The 17411-nt window shown below is 49.0% G+C and overlaps 1 protein-coding gene across 4 annotated transcripts in view; it reads right to left on the reverse strand.

Annotated features, from left to right (window-relative positions):
* Window positions 1-2140: 2140 nt before the first annotated feature.
* Mapk4 (mitogen-activated protein kinase 4) overlaps window positions 2141-17411 on the reverse strand; it is a 99655-nt gene continuing 84384 nt past the window's right edge. For all 4 annotated transcript variants that reach the window (XM_090353091.1, XM_090353088.1, XM_090353089.1 and 1 more), the window contains 4 exons: window positions 12770-12914; window positions 10208-10369; window positions 6730-6931; window positions 2141-4278 (listed from right to left, as the gene is read on the reverse strand). In XM_090353091.1, coding sequence (XP_090209217.1) covers window positions 3576-4278; window positions 6730-6931; window positions 10208-10369; window positions 12770-12914 — 1212 coding nt within the window. In that variant the 3' untranslated portion in view covers window positions 2141-3575. The remainder of the gene's footprint in view (window positions 4279-6729; window positions 6932-10207; window positions 10370-12769; window positions 12915-17411) is intronic.

The following is a 17411-nucleotide window of genomic DNA, read 5'->3' on the forward strand; positions in this document are numbered from 1 at the left end:
TCTGTCTCTCGCCTTTCAGTGCATGCTAGGCTAGCTTCTGTCTGTCTGCACCCGTGTTCTCTTTAGGGCTACTGGCATCCTGCTGCAGAATAGACTAGAGGTCCTGGGGAAGCAAGAGCCCAGAGGAGTAGTCCTCAACTAAAGACCTGCTGGAGGAAGAAGGCCTGGGGGTCTATGGCCTCCTCTGCCTCATGCAGCCCTCACAAGGTGACCACAGCAGGAATGTGTGCCCTTCAGAGGCTTCCTGTTCTTTGTCATTTTCTCTTTTGGTGTTTGCCTGAGTCTGTCCTCCTTCTTTCTGTATTTGTTTACCTTAGGATTGGATTATTATTATTATTATTATTATTATTATTATTGTCATTATTTTGCAGGAAATGAAATGAATCTCAGACCCTCATTCTTTTCTTATTTCTCTTCTCACAACACAGATCAGTTCTAAAGTTAGGCAAAAGTGGTTTAGAGAGGTAGAATGCCATTTCTAAGGTCAGTGCCAGGGCTCCATGCAAAGACCCAGGGATCCAGACATGAGGATCAGAGCATGAGGATCAGAGCATGAGGTCAGAGCTGGCTCCTGACCTTTGTGCTCCATCTGTCCCCATGGTCAGAGCAGATCTGTTTCCTCCCATCTCAATGCCAGCATCTGTGCTGCAGGTAGGCTCATGAGATAAATTTGATCCAGTACTGCCAATAACTTTGTAGCTTTGGCAAAATGACTATATTGCTCTGGGTTTCAATCTTCAAAATGAAGTCAATATTTTTATTTATTGAATAACAAGGGAGGCAGAATTATGATGTGGACTGGTATTAACTGAGCTAAGTTAATACCTACCAGATGTCTGGTGTTGAGAGGAAATGCTGATAGCATGCTGATGCCTGCCTGTATGCTATGACTCACACAATAAAGGTGAGGTCATCTGATCTCTTTCCTCTTCATACACAGCTTGCTAGATCGACAGAGGAACAGCTTCAGAGCTCAGATTTCCTTTGGTTTGTTCTGACCATCCCAGCTGATGTCTGATTTCCTGTCTCCTATAATCTCCCCTCAGATCAAGAGGGGGGTTGCCATGTTCCCAAAGATAATTCTAACAAATAAAGTTATTTCCCTCTTCATCCTCTTGTCTATATTCTCAGGAAGATGCTATCTTGGCTTCAACAAATCAACTATAGCATGAGACACAAGTATAGATGATAATATAAAATGAATTGGGTACTGGTGGCTCATGCCTATAATCCTGAGGATTGTGGCTCGAAACCGGCCTGGAAAGGAAAATCTGTGAGACTTTTATCTCCAATTAGCCACCAAAAAGCCAGAAATGGAGCTGTGGCTCAAGCGGTAAGGTATTAACCTTGAGCAAAGGAAGCTCAGGGATAGAGGCCAGGCCCTCAGTTCAAGCCGCAGTGCCAGAACAAAAACAACAACAACAACACGAAGAAAACCAGTAATATATAATAAATCTATTCCAATAAAGTTTATTTGGCTTGTCCAGATCAAGTTTATTAATGTTTAATATATATTTTAAAACATACGTATTTATAACAATTCCTCTGTAATAATTATATATGAACTCTGACTCAAGATCAGCAGCCTGCTCCTTTACCCAAAAAGTAAAGCTGCCCTCTGCAGACAAAATGGCACATGAGGAGAGGTGTGTTAAAAAAAAAGCAAAACCTAAACACTTCATATTTACATATTTTCCACTTAAAAACTGGTCAGCATGATGCTGTTTTTAAATAGGAGTTTTTAACCTGTTGCAATTTTCAATGTACAAATCATGGTTTGCTGATTAGATGTAAGGTGCTGATTAGATATGAGCCTGAATGCATTCTAAGCCCAGCCCTGGGGGTCCTCTCCTACAGAATGAGCAGACTTCCTGTGGATAGTCTCGGGGAAGGGCATGGTCACTGGTGGCAGAAACGGTAGTGTTGAGGGTCTAGACTAGGGATCCTCTGTGTCTACCTCATGCTTCTGTAGACACCAAGCTTATATTAGCCTAAGCTGAGAGGGACACCATTGCTTTCTCTGTCTTGGAGGCTTCATGGTAATGCCTGACTGCTGAAGTTGGCACCCTTCCTTTTGTACACACCTATCTTTCTGAGCTTCTTGTCCCACACACATTTATTTATTTATTTATTTATTTATTTATTTATTTATTTATTTATTTATTTATTTTGTCTGTGGTGGGGCTTGAACTCCAGGCCAGGGCTCTGTCCCTAAGCTCTTTTTGCTCAAGGCTATAGCTGTCTACCACTTCAAGCCAGAGCACCACACTTCTAGTTTTTTTGGTGGCTAATCGGAGATGAGTCTCACAGACTTTCCTGCCCGAGTTGGCTGTGAACTGTGATCCTCAGATTTCAGCCTCCTGAGTAGTTACGATTAGAGCCACAGGAGCTCAGCTCCAACAGATTTCTTTAGATCCTGCTCTTAGTCAAGGTTAAATGGATGCTCAAAACCAAGGTCAATGTTAATGAAACAGGATGGTCTGGGATGAAACCTTCCCTTCTAAAACATTTGGTCTATGGCAGGGACCTCATTGCTTTCTTCTAAATGTGTAGTCTGTGCCGGGAACATTTGGTCCTGAGGTAGGCGTGGAGGGGACGTGTGTGTGTGTGTGTGTGTGTGTGTGTGTGTGTGTGTGTGTGTGTGTGTGTGGTGGGCAGGGACTGGGGTTGACTGGAGGGATTCTTAGAATTTCTGTCTTCAAACTCGCCTGTATTCAGCATCCACTGAAGAATGAGGGCTGTGTCTTCACGCATGTCAGGAAAGTGCTAGAGGGAGTTGTTCATACACACCTGGGAAAATGACTGACAACCCACGGACCCCAAACTGCTCTGCTCTGAAACACAGATTTCTTCAGAGCACACAGGGATGAGGCAGCTACAGGAAGTAGCAGATGAAATATGCTTGGTGATTAGGAGAATGTAACCTATCCAGTCTCCAATTTCACAATACCAGCATTGCTCTGAAGAAAAAAACCATGGCATGGGCTGAACAGCAGTGGAAAGGGAAGAGATGTAGCCTACCTGACCACATTTTCTGACCAAACAGCCAGTGATCCCAGCAGAGGAAGACATTATAAAGTGTCCAGAGCCTGGCTGGGAGGCCAGGAGTCTGGGATTCAAAGCTCAGCCCGACACCGACTACTCCTGGGGTGTAGGGATGGAATTACAGGCAAGTCACTCCTTCTCTGGGCCCAAGTGTCCTTCAGCTGTCCCATGAGGCTAGGTGGGCTTCAGAAATCTTGCCTGCTTCTGTACCTTGCCACAGCAGACAGGGGTCACATGCTGTGTAAGACCCCTTCTTCCCTGTGAAGGGTCACTGGGACCCCCCCCCCCAGCCAGGCTCTGTCCCACCCCTTCCCAGAGGTTAAAGGCTAGTTATTAAGGCAGTTTAAGAAATGGACCTTTCTCTCGCTCCTCGGATCCTTCACAGGTTCTGCTGACCACGAGGCAGCAGAGAGGGGTGAGGGTGGGTCAGAAGGGGGTGGACATTACCAGAGTGCTGGCCTCCTGCGTCCAGGCCCGGCTTTCTGGGTGCGGCCTCTCCTTTTAGAAGCGCCTAGGTACCGGCTCTGCGCTCACCACCGTTCCTTGGAGAAGGCTTCTGTCTGCACGAGGTCGCCAGGGTGCTCGGTGATGCACGCACCGTTGAGGTCGCCCAGTTTATTATCCGGCAGGTCCTCGGGTTTGGTGCACAGCTTCAGGGCGCGAGAGATAAACACGTCCAGGTCGAACTGGGGGCTGGCACCCCCATCCACTGGGGCTGGCGGGCCCGGGGGCGAGGCAGACAGGCGGTGGTGCTCAGGGCTGTCCGGGGTCGGGCTGGCCCGCTCAGAGCCGGCTTGCGTGCTCTTGACCCACTGAGCAATCTCCAGAAAGAGGCTGGCCGGCTCGTCCTCCTGGGACCCCGCGCCTGCGGCCCCGGCAGCCTCCTTCGGGGGCGCCCCGGCCGCCTGCTTCCAGTGGGACAGGTCCAGGATGAGCTTGGGCTCCGAGTAGTGGTGCGGCTTGTTGTCCCGACACAGCAGCTTGTCCAGGTAGGACGGGGATCCCACCTTGTAGTCGCAGGAGCGCCCGTAGTCGGCCTCGAAGGCCCGCTCCATGGACGAGTGCGACTGCTCCAGGAAGCGCTCCGAGCTGCTCTGCGAGTCCTTGCGCGGATCCACCTGCACGTCCTCCGCCAGCGGGGCCGAGCCCGCGCGCGGGTCCCGCTGCACCTCGCTGGCATCGGGGCACCGATCCGGCCTCCATTCCAGGTCCGAGGACAGGCTCACCGGGTACCTGCAAAAGGAGCCAAGGAGAGGTTTGGGGAAACCCAGACTGGGTGCCTTCAGGGAGCCCTCTAACCCCAGGCCACCACAGACAAGTCCACCTTCCTCTGCCTCCAAATCCCTCCTCGAGCTCGGGCTTCTCACCCCTCGAGGCAGGAAATGAGGGGTGGTGTAGGTGTCACTGGGCCTCCGGACTCAGCCCGGGTGCTCTGATTGTTCACCTTCATCCTGGATTCTTTGGTAGCCATTCAAGACCCTACAAGTACTTTCAGACACATGCTTAAGAAGGAACAAAAAGAGTCTTGGCCTTCGTGGAATGTTCAAGTGGGTGCAACCTAAGTCAGTTCCTCAATCTTTGATGGACACACAGACCACCCTGGGATGTGGTAAAAATGATTAGGGAGTGAGGGAGGTGTGGGTTGGGGCCTGGGGGTTCTGTATTCTGTCATCCTGGCTGGCTTGCCACACATGGAGTGGCAGGGCAGAACTAAGTGCTCTCAACCCTGGCTCAGCTACCAGCCACATGAGGGAATTACATAAGTCAAGGGCCAGGCTCAGCTGGCTGACCCCCACCCCGGGTCTGATTGAGCAGGTCCAGGGTGGGTCCTCAGGCGTAGGGCTGGGAACCTGTGCTCTAGTGGACCTGGTGTCTGGCACCAGATGTGGAGCAGTGGAGAACTTGGCACACTGAAGAGGAGCAGGCAGGGCCTGCAGACCCATCACAGACGCCATCTGGGAAGGCCAAAGATCCTTAGGAGGCTGCCCCCAGCCAACTGTTTTGCAGCCTCGGAGAGTGAAGTCAGCCAGCCAAGAACAAACCAAGGGCAGATGGTCAGGCAGGCGGGGGCAGGGGGCAGCTCTGTTTGAGCTTCCTCCTTGTGCCAGGTGCCATGTGCAGAGCTAGAGTGGACAGGGGAGGCAGGAAGCACAGAGAAGGCAGCAGTCCCTGGTCAGCTGTTGCTCCCAGAATGCAGTGAGAGAGGCAGGAGGAGGTCTCAGAGTTTCCTATCCCCCAGAACCCAGCACTGCATGCTCTCCTGAAGACTTTTCTAGGAGGAAGAGATAGTGAAGACGCAGCCTTTGGCTGACACGTGCCAAGAGCTGACATATATTATTCATTGCTCTTGCAGCCCACGTTTGTGTTGCTTCCTTGGCTTTATAGACATTAGCATGGCAGGAGATAAAGCGGTGACCACAGCAACAGGGCCTTTGTCCTCCACGCAGGTATCATTCCCTCCATGCAGGAAACTGAAGCAGGTTCAGTGACAGCCAGGGTTGATGGGGAGTAACCCAGGGGACCCAGAAACACTTTCTCCTGGCACCAGCCTTAAGCTACAGACATGATACGTAAAGGATGAAACACACTGAGCCCATGTCCAGTGTCTCCAAATTCTGTGTAGTGGAACAGGAGGGGCTGATAGCTGAGGGACGACAGCTGGGCAGGCCCTGCATGGGGGTGGCATAAGTCTTCATTAATCTGTATTTGCTGGCAACACTTGACAACAACTATCCACGACGACAACAAGCTAGCAAACCTGCCCCCAAAATAGCAATGCTGTCCTGGTCCTTCCTGACATCTCCTCAGTCTGAACCCCTTCATCTGTCAAATGACTAAAAAGGAGAAATTGCTCATCTGTCACTTATGTAACTAGCTGTCATATTCCCGTGGCAGCAGGGCTCCCGGTTTGGCTCCCTGGAATACTAGGGGCTGAACCGGCCCTCTACTGCTATTTCTATACGGAGCAGCCAGGGGCTGGCCAGCATGTCCTCGGAGAATTAGCAGATAGCTAAGAATATCAGGAATGGATGGGATCTATGAGATCACTACGTAACGAGGCAGAAATCAACTAAAAATGTGTCTTCTACATGGCATTAACTCACTGGTGGTTGCCAGGGACCCTTGTGAAGTGTTAAAAATCAAGAGGCTATATCCAGTTTAGCAGAGAAGACTTCTAGAATTACCCAGTGGTATCTGACATGGATTTTGATTGGAAATAAAAATGGCCACAACAGGTCATTTATTCAATGTGTGGCATGACCCCAGTCTCTCAACTTCTCTGGGGTGTAGTTTCCTTCTGGGCACTTTTGGGAGGTGCTAATGATGAGACAGATGAGAATGATAAAATCAGAATTATCTTCTTGTTCTGCATTGCTGTAGGTGGCTTATCAAGGGTAAACTTCCAGCCTGCTTAGAAGTGAGCTCCTACAGTGGGTTCTTCTTAACGCTTGCCCATTGAACTGTGTTGTGTAGGCTTGGGGTGCGGAGGAGAGCTGCACAGTGGAAGCTCCCTGATGCAGGTATACAGACCTGAAGGAGTGAAGGCAGGAAGTTCGGCTGGATCTGAGGAGACATACCACTTGGGGAACAGAGAAAGATGATAGAGGGTCAAGGCAAAATGGAAATGGGCAGATGGAAGAACCTAGCTCCAGACACCAGGCCTGGAAGTCTCTGGCACCACACCTGTCCCAGTTGGAGAGCTGGCTCTGATTGGCAGCCATCAACACTATGTCATCGATCTCGTCCTCAATCCGGAAGGGATGCTGTGAGGTGGGTTCATCCTCAGGGCATGAATATGGGCTCATGTAGGGGTGCTGCAGCCCCATCTCAGCTGTCAGGCGGTCCATGGGGTTAAAGGTCAAGATCTTCTCCAGGAAGTCAATGGCTGTGGAGAGCAAAGCCAGACACAAAGGTCACCCACTGCCTATGCCATGCTGAGGAGATTCCCCACCCTAGTGACCTTGCTTGGCACGTGTGTTTCTGTATTTTTAAAACAGTTCAGTGACACAGAGGAGCTAATGCGTCCCTCCTGACGGCAGGAGGAGATGAATGAGAGACGGAGAATGATATGACGATTCGTTTGAGGTCCCAAGGTTGGTGAGAGGTGGTGCAGGCGAGAGTCTGCCTAACAGACAGCTAGTTTCTGTGGTGGGGAATTTTTGAGAAGCAGTGGTACAGTGGGGGAGAAGTCAATGCCAGGCCAAGAGCAAGCAGGGCACCCCTGGGATGCCTCGCCTCAGTTCCACTTTGTGGATGCCTCCTGTGGCATGCCACATGTCCCATGTGGTAGCATGAAACAAAGCTCACAGGCCTTACCTTTGAGTGGTGGGAAATCTGGGCCCTTCACGTCCTACTCTCTTTGTCAGGGTTGAGGGCTACTGGGGTGGGGCAGAGGAGCTGGTGGGAGGAAAAATGTAACAATGGAGGGTAGAAAAGGATAGCTTGTCTAAGGCCAGAGCTCTTTCCATCCTCTGTTGTTACTGGAAGTCTGATCATTTTTCCAACTTCCAGCTGTTTGGGAGGCAGAAATGGAGACAGGAGGATCAAGGTTTGATGACAGCCTAGGCAAAGTTAGCCAAGGCCTGTTAGAACCTTACCTGTGAAATAAACGAAAAGCCAAAAGGCCAGTGGTGTGGCTCACATTGGCTTGCCTAGCAAGTGGAAATGCTACACAAATGAACAACAATAAACACTGAGCAGTCAGTCAGTAGAAGCTCCCTGCTATGCCAGGCTGCAGCCCTTTTGTGGCTAGATCCTGTGAGGTCTGGGTCATGGGAACCTGGGAAAGATGCTCAGACACCTTGCGTGGTAGCCATCTGCCATTGGGCATGGAAGTGTTTTAAAGGCAGAGCAGAGCTGTGCTGACTGAACATGGGGACTATGGTTCTCCCTCTTGACCCAGGAGGCCTCTCTGTCTTGTGATCTCTGTCCTAAGTCATAGCAGGGTACATACTGTTCATGAGCTGCTGGAGTCTCTGCAGGTTCCACTTAGACCATGACTTGGCCACTCATGTTCCAGCTCACACAGCAGGGAGAAATAAAGCTGATCTCAACACCTCGGCTGCCTGCCCAGGGCTCCCCAGTGGGTCTCAGCCTGCAATGCAAACCTATCTGCTTATACCAGCCTCAGATCTCTTTGCAGGGAAAGTCATCAATGATTCAGGAAACCAATGGCTTTTGAAGGTCATAGGCACCCCAGGAGGATCCGGATCCCTAGATTAGCAGAGGGCAGATCACTGCAGACATCTCCAAGGCTGCAGATCTGGAAGAGGATCCACCTCACCATTTCCCAGGCCTAGAACAACCAGGCATGCAAGGGCAGTTCTTAGCTCCAGGCCTGGGAAAATCTTTATTCTTTGAGCTTCTGGCCTTTCTTTCTTCTCTATATATTACACAGGACCTTTTGGATGGGCAAGAAAAAATTGGTGCCACCATCTTTACTGTCACCCTTACTACAAAACAAAATAAAACAAAAAACAAATAAAAAAATAAAAACAGATGCTGGTAGCTCCATGCCTATAATCCTAGCTACCCAGGAAGCTGGAATATGAGGATCACAGTTCGAAGCCAGCCCAGGTAGACAAACTTCTAACACTTTTATTGCCAATTAACCAGCAAAAAGCTGGAAGGCAGCAGAGATTCTCATTCTGAGAAGCCTAAGACATAGGAAAACCTTTCTTTCCATCAATACTAGATTCCCTGCTCTAGCGCTCACCCTCAGACCCAGATCTTCCCTCCTTGTTGGTCCCCTGAATTAGTGCATCCTATCTATTCCTTGATTGCCTCCTGTTTCTAGGCAGTGGTGTGTCCCTAAAGTCACCTGCTTCTGGCACTCCACCTGCTTGCTTCCTCCCATCTTCTCCTGCAGTGAGGGGGTCTGGATAACTGAGGCCAATGGGATGGGGGAGGTAATGGGTATATTCCAATGTAAATGTGACCTATAGGAAGGAGTCTGTACTGGCTCCTCCTCCGCCCCCTCTCCCCACTGGCTCCACTAGAAATGGCTGCCCATGGCATTGGAAGTTGACAGACCTTCTGTCAGCCTGGATCTCAGGGGAGTGACACAGTCTCTCCAAATGTTGCAAGATGTTGTTCATGGAATGAAGCTTCTGTATAATCTTGTTACCTTCCTCTGACCCAGAGGACTTCAAACGCCTCCTTAGAGCCAAGGTGTTCTGGGAAGATTCTCAGGGACATATCTGGAGATTGAGTGGGCAGGACCCCTCACCCCTGCCTCATCCAGAACACCCCTGCTACCTGTGTTGTAGATTAGGTTTCACCATCCGATTTGCCCCTTTCGATATATTTACAAGCTGGACATCCCCAATGCAGTCTTTAGTTTGCTTGTCTTGTCCTGCACCTGCACTGGGGGCGTCCAGTGCTCTGTGGCTGCACCTAGACTTGACCCTGAGTTAACCAAATGTCCACTCAAGCCAGGTGGCTTCACCCTTCACCATTCAGCTTGAACTAGTGTTCTATTTGCATTTCACCTTAAAAAGTGATCAGTGGGGAAAAGAGCCACAAACCCAGATGCCCAGAGGAGCCACTGGTGGCCCTTAGTTTCCCCCTCCCTGCTGTACATTTGAGGCCTTACAAGCTTGGAAAAGCACACAGTCTGCCCAGTTGTATACTAGAGCTTCATGGGGCTTACTGTGGTTGGGGCATCCCTAAGCAGCCCAGCTTGGAAACATACCTAAAGAGGCAAATGTGAGGATCTTGGTTCAAAGCCAGCCTGGTCAGAAAAGACCATGCGATAGATTCTTATCTCCAATAACCACCAAAAGTGGATGTGTGGCTTGAGTGAAAAGGCTAAGGGGTAGCCCTGGGTTCAAGCCCCAGTACTGGCTCACATATGCATGTGCATATGTACGTGCATGTGTGCACGCACACACACACACACACACACAGAATTCAGGTCAAACATCCCATATCCAAAATGTTTACAACACAGCTCTTCACGTTTCACATCTACTTGCATCGTCTTCAGCGGTGATGAAGCCCTCATCCGAAAATCTGACATCTGACCTCTAAAAAACCTAAAACTTTACAAGTACCAACGTGATGGTTTGTAGCTAGCGATGATCTAGCCCCCTGCCGCACAGACAAAGCCACAGCTCCCCCCCTCCTCCGGGAAGCTGGCCGGGTGGCCAGGCTGGGCTACCTTCCCCGTTCACTTCCGGGAGCAGCTTGCGCAGCGGCCGCTTCACCTCCCAGGTACTGCTGATGAACGAGGGCATCACTCTGAGCAGCTCGTTCTTGTCTTCCTCCCGGACCACAGGGATGGTCTCCAGGATGAGTTGCATCTGCTCCAGCTCGTGAGCCCCTGGGGAGGCAAATGCTGCATGGTTAACTTTGCCACTCTAGTGGTGGTCTCCATAGAAATCCCCAAGTCCCTCTAGTGGGCCCGGGAGGGGAACTGGATCCAGGAGTCTAGCGTGGTTTTCATTCTGTCCTTAACTGTGTGCATGACTATTGCCTCTGAGGCTAGACATTATCAAATGTAGAAAGAATGGATTGAATCTTGTTGTCTCCCAGTCCTGGCCACTCCCCTAGCATTCTGTGCTTCTGGAACAATCTCACTTGGATTGAGCCAGACAGGGCTCGCAGATGTGCGTAGCCTAGGCAAAGATGATGCCCCTTCTCATATGCCTTTTTGTATGCTATCTGTGCAGGCTGGGAGTGAGCGTTCCCCTGAAGTTTTCAAAGGGTTGGTCCCATCCTGAAAGTGCTCAGGAGGGAAAAGCCTCCCTCAGGAGGAATAACACGTTAGATTGGGATGTGCCATAAATTTACTGCCTTGTGTCGAGGGAGGAAGGTCAGCCAGGTTTGTGGCAGATGTGTGGTGGGATAAGATGAAGCTAAGCATTCATTCATTCATCTGTCCACTTATTCATTCATTCATTCATTCGCTCATTTGTTCAGTCAGTCATGATATACTGAATACCTTCTCCATGCCAAGCATTGTGCTAGATGTGGGAATGAGCAATGGCTCCTGTTTGTGTCCCTGAGGAGCTCTGTATGTCTTGGTAACTCAACTCAACTTCCAGGGGACCACTGGCCCCACACAGGAATTAGTGTTCTGCTACTGCCTGTACTCACCTGAGCTGTCTTCCTGCGCCATCCTTGGTTGCCAGACCATCCTTACTTGTGTTCCTCTTCTTAGTTCAAGTAGCCTTTCCACTCACCTCTACCCACTTAAACCCTTAGCCATGCCTTTCTTTCCTGTGATTCACCTGTAGAGTGCCTTCCCCCACCCCAGGCTCCTATGGGATCTAAGGCTTGGTACCCCAAATCGAGCTCTCTTATGTCTCTCATGATGTCCTATGTGATACAACATCTATTCAAATGCTATTGAGTGTTCATCAAGCCAGTGCCTGTAGCACCATGGTCCACCCTGATGGGGTCGTCTTGATCTCTAAGCAGAGGAAGGATTTTTATTACACGATGAGCAAAAAAATCATGATAGATTAGGAAAGTGGTGTGTGACCTGATGTAGCTACAGGACAAGGATCAAGGGAGGGCAAGCGGGGGGGGGGGGAGGAGAGAGAGGGAGAGAGAGAGGAAGAAGGAAGAGAGAGAAGGAGAGTGAGAGCAGCAAGGAAGAGAGAGAGAGAGAGAGAGAGAGAGAGAGAGAGAGAGAGAGAGAGAGAGAGAGAGAGAAAATGGAGCCCCAAATTGTAAGATGGCAGTGTTCAGTTATCAATCTCAAGGTGTTAGAATGTAAATGTATCTTAAACTATTGAAGATGCTATAACAAAATGCCATAGACAAAAGGGTTTATGAATAACATGTATCTATTCCTTTCAGTTCTGGAGGCTGAGAAACCCAAGATCAAGTCACCAGTGGATTCTATGTATGATGAAGTGCTCATTCCTCATAGGCAGTGCCTTCTTGTTGCATCCTCACATGTGGACAGGATGAAGGGCTCTTTGTATCTGTGTTTCTGTGTGTGTGTGTGTGTGTGTGTGTGTGTGTGCGCGCGCGCGCACGTGCACGCACCAGTGCTGGTATTTAAATTCGCCTGAGTAATGCCCCTAGCTGTTTTGCTCAAGGCTGATGCTCTCCTGTTTGAACTACAACTCTACTTCTGGGTTTTTTTGGTGGTTATTTGAAGATAATAGTTTCCTGGACTTTCCTGTTCAGGCTGGCTTTGAACTGTGATCTTCAGATCCTGGCTTTCTGAGCAGCTAACAAGTGTAATCCTATTGAAGAGAGCAGTGCCCTCATAATCAAATCCTGTCCCTAAAGCTCAACTACTTCATACTCCTAGAGTTAGGTTCCCAACTACTTAGGGGATGCAAACATCCACATCAAGCAAAGTGGCTGCTTAACTGAAAAAGCCCAAGGCTTGTGTTAACTTTTACTTTTCTGCTTGAAATTATAGTAGCATGCTTCTGAGAAGTAACACAAAAGCTAAAGAAGTCATTTCAGTGAAAGGCTGGCATGTGTGTGTGTGTGTGTGTGTGTGTTTTGCCAGTCCTGGGGCTTGAACTCAGGGCCTGGGCACTGTCCTTGGACTTTCTCAAGGCTAGTGCTCTAACACTTGAGCCACAGCAACACGTCTGGCTTTTTTCTATGTATGTGGTACTGAAGAATCAAACCCAGGTCTTTGTACATGCTAGGCAAACACTCTACCGCTAGGCCAACCTCCTGGCCCTAGCATGTATTTTGTGCTCAGTCCCCCACACCAAAGAGCAAGCAGATGGCACAATTAGCAACTTACCAGCAAAGAGCATTCGCCCAGTAAGCATCTCTGCCAGGATGCAGCCGGCTGCCCACATGTCAATGGCTTTTGTGTAATTGTTGGGGGACAGGAGCAATCTTGGAGAGCGGTACCACTTTGTCACCAACCCCTCTGACAGATAACCCTGGAAAACAAAAGGCCACATTCCATGGGTTAACCATTTGCAGATACCTTCCTACAAATGCTTCCTGCAATATTCCCTCCCAGGGAGACAGGCCACTTTTTAGAGTCTCATTCATTCTTGCTCTTTTCCTGTTGATCATCCAGGGAGCACTAGAGTGAACAGTCTATTTAGGATGACTGAGCTTAGTTTGTGGGGCTCAAGGTTTTGAGTGGGGGAATCTTAGGAGGTCCTGTGGTGGTTCTTTGTAGAAGGGGATCCTAGATATCAATAATTAGATAGAAAGAATGGTCTAACTAAGCACAACAACTCTTTCCACACAGAGTGTGATGCATAAATAAATAGGAGCCATGTTCAAGTTCATTATTACCCTCAATGTCATGATGAGAAGTGAAATCTCCTTTCTCTAGTGGCTGAATCTCAGAAATAGCCATCTATTGGAAATGGAACCAGTAACTTTGATGCAGGTAATGGGAATCAATGCTATTATAAAGTCCCTGATAGATCTTGGGAAAGATATAATTAAAGCCTGCACATTCTCTTTGCAGAGGGAGCCCGGAGCTAGTTCCCAAACCCAGCTGCCTGCCAGAGGATTCAGAATGGCTTGGACCAAAGTCACTCCAGCAAGATTGGCCCCAGTGCTGGGTGGGTGGATAGCAGTGAAGCTTCCCCCACCTTGCCACATCCCCAGCCTGCTCACTTGTGTCTTGGGGTTGGAACCCTGGTAAAGAAAGCATGATTCAACAAACCCACTTCACCCTCCAATGTGCCTGCGGATCTCTCACATGAGGAATATAAATGGGACAGAATTCTCTAAAACAAATCTCTCTCCCTCAGCTGTTGCTCTGAGTGTGTGGAGGAAGGGGAGAAGGCAGAGAGGCAGGGTGGGTCAAAGAGAAAGGTTAGTTTCACCCCTACTTTCAAATCAATGTTTATCATGGTCCCTGTTTCCAGAACAGAATGTGAGGGACTCTAACAGTTTCTTCTTCCCAGCCAGAAGTTTCTGGAATGTGTCCTGTGAGCTCAAGTGACGTCATGGTGTGGAGGACTTGGAGATAGTTAGAATCCTCTCTATCGTCAAACACTACGTTGTATGGTTAAGGAGATGAGATGCTAATAGCAAAAAGTGATCCAGCGTCTGAGATGATGTCCAGCCCTGTTCTAGCATGCTCAAGGAATGCATCCAGGAAGTCCATAAGTTCTTCCTGGATGGTAAAACCCATTCCAGGTCCCATTCCAGGTCCCATCGCTGGGAAGTGGCCCCAGTGTTCACATACACAGTGGGACCTCCTGCTAGGACACTCTTAAGTACAGTTGAAGGAGAGGGGATAGGTAGGGAGAGCAACATTCTAGGACTTCTGAGAGCCACTGAAGGAGGCCCGAGGCCACGTCTGTACTGCTTTTGAGGGATAGGGCCATCTTAGATGGGGGGAAGCATCTTACATGTGAGGTGGCGCTGGGAGACAGTGGAAGCAGATGAGAAGACTCGAATGTGCTCAGAGGATAGAGAGACATCTAGATCCAGGGAATGACCTTTGTTTGAAAGCCAGTGGTCCCTACCGCTGTCCAACAGCCAAATTAAGGAGAGAGGTCATGCGCATGAGCACTGTCCAGATCCGCTGGTTCTCGAATCTTCATCCTGAAGGCAGTCCCAGGAGATATATGTGCCTGCCTTCTCCCCTGGTCAAAACCTCAGACAGGCAAAGGCTGCCATGAAGTTTGTGGCCATGGGATGAAGGTGCAAGGATCACAGTGCAAGTGCAGCCCCTGGGTGAGAGTCCTACTGGTTTTATTAGAAAGAGAGGTGTTGGTACAGCCAGAAAGCTACAGGCTCAAGTTTGTAGGCTGGAGCCGCCCTATCCCCAACACCCAGCTATGTCTCCCTTCCCCCAAGAATACAGCTGTGTAGACATCTGGGAACCAACTTCTCCCAGAGGGCGTGGGTAAGACCTAAAGGCACTGGCCTCTCGGAAGGGTAGGCATACATACAGGCCTCCCTGTGTGATATGGGAGAAATCAGGCTGTGGACAAGTCACCATCCATCCATCCATCCATCCATCCTTCCATCCATCCATTTATCCATCCATTCATTTATCCGTCTATCCATTCATCCATCCATTCATCCACCCACTCACTCACAATGGAGCTGGGGCATGGACATTGTGATTCTTATGGGATCTGAACTCCATGGACACCTGAGGTCTCTGGATACCTCCTGGAAATCAGAGGCTCAGCATCAAGGCTGGGGGAGAGGCCTGGCACTACCAGCCTGGAGAAGAAGGACAGGCGAGAGGGCTGCCTTCAGATATGTGCAAGGCTGTCACCCACAGGAGTGGTTATGCTTATCTCTGAGATTTGGGGAAGATGAAAGCCTACACGTGTAACAAACCTGCAAGGTGATTAGGATGAGCTAACAGATACTGAGCCACTCAAATTCTTGCTCACTGCCCTAGGTGGATCAGCTCAGTTGATCCTCACACTGCCCCCTGAGGTAGGGGCTTTTATTATAGTCGTTTTACAGGAAGGACATGGAGACACAGAGACAGTAAGCACTGTATCCATGTTCACACAGGCTCTAAGTGGCAAGTCTGGGATTGAGGCCCAAGCTTCGAATTAAATAAAGAGTTCTGCTACCACATACACCCCAACCCCTGCCTCCACACACAGGAGGAGAGAGCTGCAGGGCTCTCAGAGTAGGCAAAGGTCCAAGCACACAATGGTCAGGCTCATGTGACCATGTGCCAATGCCATGTTCCTAGTACATACATGCTCTAAGCACAGCTTCTCAAACCTTAAGATGGGGAAATTGATTGATGAGATACAGATTTCTTAGTCTGACACATGCCTTTTGGGGGCTCAATCTTGAGCCCGTAAGGCCACTGGCGAGCTTTAATATGCTGGCTTGCCTGAGAATTTATGAGGAGCCTTGCTGACAGGCAAGGTAGGTGGCAGCAAATGGACCAATCACAAAGGTTAATTTCTTGGTATCACAGACACTTTTCAAAGGACCTGTTAGAACAGTAACTCCTTCCCAGAGGCCCAGTTTAAGCAGAAATATATGGCTCCCTGTTCCACGATCTTCTCTTTCTCTCTGAAAATATAATTCTTATTCATGCCAATATACATTTGAGGTACCTGAAAAACCTTTCTGAAAAGGAATAACAGCCAGCCAAATAGCTTTGCTGACTCCAAATTCAGTCTATTAAATTCATTTTCATAAAAGTACATAGCAGGGAATCGTTCCACTGAAAGGGCAAAAACACAATCTTAAAAAGCTCAGTTCACACTAGAACCATTGGTAAATCAGCTGACGCAGTCTATGTATGCAGTTAAAATAGGCAAAGGTTAAGTCAGTCACACAGACCTGTCATGAACTTCCAGCATGGTGTAGATGCTCATCTGCTGGCCTTCTGTTCCTGAGTCAAAAGCCCATGCAAGTTCCTATAGTCCTGCAGATTCTTGATGTGTGTGTGTGTGTGTGTGTGTGTGTGTGTGTGTGTGTGTGTGTGTGCACATGCAGTGCGGGGCCTCATGCTTGCTAGCTGGTACTCTACTACTGAGCCATATTCCCAGATTTTCTCCTTATTATTATTATTATTTTTTTTTTTGCCAGTCCTGGGGTTGAGCTCAGGGCCTGAGGACTGTCCTTGGATTTTTCTCAAGGCTAGAACTCTACCAAGTGAGCCTCAGCACCACTTCTGGCTTTTTCTAAGTATGTGGTACCAAGGAATTGAACCCAGGTCTTCGTGCATGCTAGGAAAGCACTCTACCACTAGGCCAAACTCCCGGCCCCTCTCCTTATTATTTTTAAGACAGAGTCTTCTTGCCAAGGCATGATTGCAGGAATGTGATCCTAATTTTTGTTGCCCATGGTGATTTGGGTGACAGGTATGTACCACCACACCTAGCTGCTGGTGAGATGGACTCCTTAGAACATTTCTACCTGGGCTGTCCTGGAACAGAGATCTCCCCTCCTGTAATCTTCGCAGCCTAAATAGCTGGGATTATAAACTTGAGTCACTGGTGTCCAGCTACCATCTTAATTTTTTTTTCTGAGGGGAAGATATTACAAGGATTTGAACTCAGGGCCTCCTGCACTTGAGCCATATCCCCAGCCTCTCTTTTGTGCTGGTTATTTTCAGTGCTTGCTTCATGCTCTGCCTGCCTGCGACCCTTCTTATTTGTGCTTTTCTGTCCATTAGAGATGATAGGTATGTGTCATGCTACTTAGCCATTGGTTGAGATGGGATCTCACAAACTTTTTTTTGCCCTAGATAGCCTCAAACTGTGATCTAAAGCATTCCAAGTAGCTAGGATTATAGGTGTGAGTCACTGTACCTGGCCTTCACTGCTTTTAAGTATACAGGTTGGAGGTGTTTAGTACACTCACAGTACTGTCCACCATTACCACTATCGATCACCACGATGCTGTGCAGCATGTAAACTCAACTCTGCCCCTTATAAATGTTAATCCTCCACTCCCTTGCCCTCCATCCAAGT

The sequence above is a fragment of the Megascapheus bottae genome, chromosome 19 (assembly GCF_031878675.1).
Source record: "Megascapheus bottae isolate mThoBot1 chromosome 19, mThoBot2.hap1, whole genome shotgun sequence".
In the NCBI taxonomy this organism is placed as follows: Eukaryota; Metazoa; Chordata; class Mammalia; order Rodentia; family Geomyidae; genus Megascapheus; species Megascapheus bottae.